This window comes from Sphaeroforma arctica, assembly GCF_001186125.1.
Source record: "Sphaeroforma arctica JP610 unplaced genomic scaffold supercont1.421, whole genome shotgun sequence".
In the NCBI taxonomy this organism is placed as follows: Eukaryota; class Ichthyosporea; order Ichthyophonida; genus Sphaeroforma; species Sphaeroforma arctica.
In genome coordinates this window covers 52,727-58,483 of record NW_014040137.1, presented here as the reverse complement: position 1 = coordinate 58,483, position 5,757 = coordinate 52,727, and the positions used below count along the sequence as shown (strand labels likewise).

Here is a 5,757-nt window from a genome sequence, read left to right as displayed (position 1 = left end):
GCTATTATACAATCATTACAAACGACACACACAGAACAATCAGTACGCCTGCACTCAACCCTACACACCCAATCCACGCAACTATGTGCAAGTATCCGTATACACCCATACTGTGGGGACTAAACGCTATGACAATGATCACGAACGGCAAATTGCATGTGGAAATTACAAGCGAATGGATTGTTATGTTGCGACCAACACTCCACACAGAACACGCACGGGTTCATATATATCTGCCTATCTCAGAGTCGTTGACACGTACATGTAGGTAGAATCCGCCTGCGGTAAGAAATGGCTGGGCAAACGCTTCGACAGTTTGGCTCGGGCGGCTGGGAGCTTTATGGTGGGTGAGTGGGACGATGTGGAAGTGGCGCTGGTACCGAACAGCCTGCAGACAACACTCAGCACGCGCGCACCCAACCACACACAGAGACATCTGGCTCAGACACAAACACCAGCCGAGACAGATACAGAGATACATGCAGATAGAGATGGAGATAGAGATGGGGATGCACGGACAAATGACTGGGAAAGTGTACCAGATGGCGCGAGGGGGTTGGATGGGACGGATGGCTGGACTGCAGGTGGCCGCATACAACCACACCCACACACCCACCCACACACACACACGCCCAACACCGGGTCGTGTGATATAGAGACGTGCAGGCACGAACTCACAGTCAAACAGTGGTCTGAGTGTTTGGAGAAGGTGTGTTCTTTTTGTGTTGGCATATATGAATATGTTAATATGTCCATGGTCTTAAAAAGGTATATTCGCTTGTGTATGTATTTATGTACTCGTTTATACCTATATTATTACCACAGACCGTGCATAACCGAATTCATGTGTTCGTTGTACCTCGCTATACTGTTCCTTTAGTATGTGGTGGACATACGGTACAATGTCGATGACACTTGTACTGTAACAGCAGAGACGAGTGAAAGTATACGTTGTAAGCGTTGTTGGCTTTTTCTTATATATATATATATATATATATATATATATGCATACATTAACACCCTCAGCACTTATAACCCATATCCCATTCGCAGGGTGGTGGCCTGGTACTGACTGAGCGTGAACAGTACAGCCTGGCTGCGTTTGGGTCCTCGTATTCGAGCCTCTTCAACCAGAAATGGTTAAACGGTTTGATCTCAGAAGATGATATGGTGGACAGCTTCACCGCGTTCCATCCAGACGCGCGAGAGCGTTTCACGTGCTTTGAACAGTATACGAATAGAAGGTAGGCTGTTATATGTGTGGAGTTGTGTGTATGCGTCCGTATGCGTGTGCGTGTGTGTGTGTATGCGTACGTATGTGTGTGCGTGTGTGTGTGTATTTGTGTATGTACGCATCTGCTGCACATGTGCTAGTTTACGGATGTGTGTGTGTGTGTGTTCTGATTCATCTTTTCGGGATGATAGATGATATCGTCGACATGTTCACGGTATTCCATCCGCATGCGAGAGCGCGTTTTGCGTACTCATATATATATATACATATATTAAGATATATACATATATCTATATTTCTTGCTGCGTATCTACTGAAGGTGTGCGAGTGTGCGGTTTGTGCGTGTATGCTTACAGTGATTCTCTTGTGTGCTCATCCGTTGTACTAGTGCACGTGTGCAGAGATTACAATGAGTGTGTGTGGTGGTGTGTGTGTGTGTGTGTGTGCGGTCAGTTAGGCTATGCATAGTGTAGGCCACCGGTGTATATAATATATTGAGGGGGTGCTGTGTTTTCTTGATTTGGGTAATTGAACTATACACATTCTTGGTTATACTCATCCGCTGTTATGTCTTCTGTGTACAGGTATTTTAATGAGGGAGCTCGCATCGACTTCATCATGGTAGACAGACCTCTCTTTCAACAGTGTGCCTCTATTGGACATGCGCTACAGGGAAGACCCGGTCCAGAAGTTGAAGACAAGGTGCAGGGCAGGATCAGCCCAGAAGTTAATGTCCAGGTGTATCCACAGATAAAAAGCTCTGAAGAAACAATACAAAAAACCTGCAACGGGGAGAGCAACCTAGCAACCGCCGCGCAGAGAAGTATTCAGGATCAACCCACCCGCTCGACTACCGACAACCCGAATCAGGAAAGTACCGAACATTCACATACCACGGATACCACAAACACTGGTCCTGGACAAGAACTCGCAGTAACACGCCTTGAAGCCCAGTCTATCGCAGTAGGTACACCTGGCCCTATAGCACCCACAGTACCGTCTTTTAAGGTGCCAGGGCAAGCCGACGCCATGCACTGTGTGACTGCGGGGGGACTGTTTGTCCCGGCGCCGTTCGATGGCAGTGGCATGATGGAGGCCCCAAGAAAGGCCTACGAGTTCCATATAATAGCCCCCCATACGGGGATGATCTACACGCCACCGAAGTTCTCGGACCATCTCCCGGTGTGCTTGCTGCTGCAGGATAGAGACGGGGCAAGGTGTTGTAGCCGTACGTGTGCGTGTGCGTGTGCGTGTGCAAAGACGGATGTCAGTTCTCAACCTCTTAGAGACGCACAGGCACGTGAAAAGGAATCGGCCGCACACGCCACTACAGAGACCCTCTGTACTCGTGCACGTCCATGTACTAGTCCGTGCATGTGTCCCCGTGCCTGTGCCTGTGCCTGTGCACGTGCCTATGTGTGCAGGCGTAGCTCAACGACGACGACGCAGTGGAGCCAGTGGAAACTACCGAGGAATATAACACTGGACAAGAACCATGCAGGCACCAGGCGCACACAGCCCTTTGCCGCACAGAAGAAGCTTACCGCGTTCTTTTCTGCGACTACCGCTGCTACAGCTACCGCTACAGCTGCTGGTGCAGGTAACGACCCCCCAGCGGCTGAAACAGGACAGTCCTCGCCTGCAGTACCTGCACCTGTGGACCTTGCGGAAGGGCCAACGGGTGCAGTCCAGGAGGATAGGGATGGAGATGTTAACAACACACATGTGCGAGAGCAGTCGAGGACAGTGGGAGAGTTAGGTGCTACAACGAGCGTCAACACATTCGGCACTGTGGTAGTAGGGGATGCGGGTGGTACGTCGGTGGGTATAAGCTCATCCGGAGACACAGGCAAGGCTATGCCCCACAGGGATGCAACTGTGACGGTAGGCAGCACAGCTACGCATAGCACCGGGAATGTAGGTGTGGAGGTTGTAGGTGCAGATAGTGCAGGTACGGATAAGGTGGGTAGACGCAAGCCTGCTATCAGTAGTCGAGATGAGGCGGCTATCTTTGCAGCACGCATGATGGACAAAAGTTTGTTGGCGTCTGAGCGCAGAGGACAAGTGAAGCGCCGCCAAGCGCAACAGAAACAGGGGACTATTACCAAGCGGGACAAGTCCACGAAGCAGATGGTAGGGATGGGGATAGGGAGGAACGGGGGGAGTATTGGCAATGGATCGGATGCTATTAATAGAACGGGTGGGGATGGTATTGGATTGGGTGCTATTAATAGAACACGTGGAGGGGGTGGGGATGGAGTGCGTGCCGTAGAACCAGCGCAGCGCAAGGCTAAGGCCCAAAGAAGGAAACAGGCGGGGAAAAAGAGCGGCGGCGTGCAAGCGAGTATATTGGGGTTTTTCGGGAGCTAACGTATACCTTGACTATAGGCATGTACGTGAACTGTAGCTGAATGAAAACCTGGTTTATATACCGCACGTAAGATTTACGGGCCAATATATACCTTGACTGTAATGTATATATAATTATAGCTGACTAAAAACTTGGTTTTTATACATACGTACGATTTTGGGGGCTAATATATACCTTGACTATAATGTATATATAGCTGTAGCTGATTAAATACTTGGTTATTATACGTACGTACGATTTACAAGGCTGATATATACCTTGACTGCATTTGCAGTATATATCTGCCTATGCCTGAAACGAGCGCTCGTGCAGTACAAATTCCCACAACAGAAGTGTGACCTGGTCTCTTCTTGTAAGGCCCTCTGACGTTTGAATAACCTGTCATATGTGACTAGTTTAGCCGCATATGCCAAAGCACGCGAATGTCTCCAGGATACCGAACTTATCCTGTTTGCACTGTTCAATTTTATTACTGAAAGCGTAGCAAACCCTTATTCTCACCATGAATGAGATCTGTCCGTCGCGCTTTAGGCCTATGTGAACCCCCCTACAAAGTCCCATCCATACAAGTACGACAAGGTCGAGACCGTCCCACAACCCAACACCGAACCGAGGCTTTGGAAGGGAGTGGGGGGAGGATAAGTCCGTTTCAACCCAAACTCGTAAAAGCAAAAAAAAAAACACGTTTCTGGTCTTTACGGCGTCTCTGCCGTGATTTATTTCTTATATGTATAAATGTACTCGCTCAATAGCCCCACCACGAGTGTGTGTGTGCAAACACTCACAACGACCCAAGGGTACCTGTGGAGCCTCCCTGAGAAGTCGGACGTATACGCAGATCAGATAGACGGCGGCTGTTATCTAGTACGCTAACAGATTGAAACGCGTTAACACAGGGAGGATTGCTTTATTGGAACTATGCCATTGGTGATCTTGGTTTGTCGGCTTCTGCCTGTCCGACGCCCAACTACATACTATACATAATATACATACTATACATGAAGTGCTTTTAGTGGAGGTGACCCTAAAACCGATTTGGGACTAAGACAGGTCATCACCAGGCACTACCCCCTACACAACTGCCTAACAGCCACCTTACCCGTGTACTATATCCTACCACTGACCTCACGTACGTACAGCCATACCCGGTTCCTCCCTCTATACACCCCGGAGGATCCCTTCGTGCGAGACTCCTACCTACTTCTACCTACAGCAGCATGAACATGTAGCACACACTGCGACATGGCACGCGGTCTCTGCCTATACCACCTGGAACGAATCCACGCAAAAGGTCGTCTCTGTTGAGAAGGGTGTCTGTGTGTTGCCTTCCCCTATCACCGCTTCTATCTGTATGCCCGAGAACGTCGTTGATGATACAAACGTGCAATGGATAGGGAAGAAGTCGTCTGCGTGTCTGGCGGGTGCGCTCATCTCCATACTTCCCGTCGGTGAAGACGCGTCTATGATGGGGATGCTCCATTCCATTGTGTGCTGTGGGCGTGTGGTAATGAAATTGAGTAATAATAATATAAGCATATGAGTATATAAGTTTATAGTACATAAGTATATATATATAAATATATAAGTATAAAGGTATGGAAGGAAAGAAGGAAGGAAGAGGTATATGTATCACAGATGTGCATTTGATCTAAATGATTCATTGCAGTGTCCTGTGTGCGCGTGGGGGTAATATTGCTTTTGCATATATATATCACAGATGTGTTTGTCAATGGTGTGTTGAGTCGCCGTTAAAGACCGAAGTTCAGGCTAGCATCTCACGTACGCAGGTCACACTTTACCTGCAAGATGAAAACAATACGTTCTATAGTGTACTGCGTGTGGGCGATAATGTATTCGAGGATGTATGTAAGTATGTATCCCAGATGTGCCTACAAACTTTCTTACATCCACAAGCACAACGATCACTACATCTATCTATTGCACAGTGTGTAGTGTCTACCTCCACATTTACCACAACCGCCTTGCCATCGGACATGGGTATAACAGTCGCATATTAAATAAATATATAGACATGCATAGACATTTATATAGATATATATATATATATATATATATATATATGTATATATATATATATATATATATATATATATATATATATATATATATATATATATATATATATATATAT

At 47.3% G+C, this 5,757-nt stretch overlaps 2 protein-coding genes across 2 annotated transcripts in view; one reads left to right on the top strand and one right to left on the bottom strand.

Annotated features, from left to right (window-relative positions):
- Window positions 1-128: 128 nt before the first annotated feature.
- SARC_06095 (hypothetical protein) lies at window positions 129-3,702 on the top strand (the record flags this gene model as incomplete). The annotated part of the gene is made up of 4 exons (XM_014300021.1): window positions 129-221; window positions 269-709; window positions 1,054-1,244; window positions 1,819-3,702. 4 exons carry the CDS (start codon window positions 129-131, stop codon window positions 3,602-3,604), a joined length of 2,511 nt encoding a protein of 836 aa, XP_014155496.1. The 3' UTR covers window positions 3,605-3,702.
- Window positions 3,703-4,293: 591 nt separating this feature from the next.
- The window catches only part of SARC_06094 (hypothetical protein), an 8,517-nt gene continuing 7,053 nt past the window's right edge, over window positions 4,294-5,757 (bottom strand). The window contains exon 10 of the mRNA XM_014300020.1: window positions 4,294-5,096. Coding sequence (XP_014155495.1) covers window positions 4,866-5,096 — 231 coding nt within the window. The 3' untranslated portion in view covers window positions 4,294-4,865. The remainder of the gene's footprint in view (window positions 5,097-5,757) is intronic.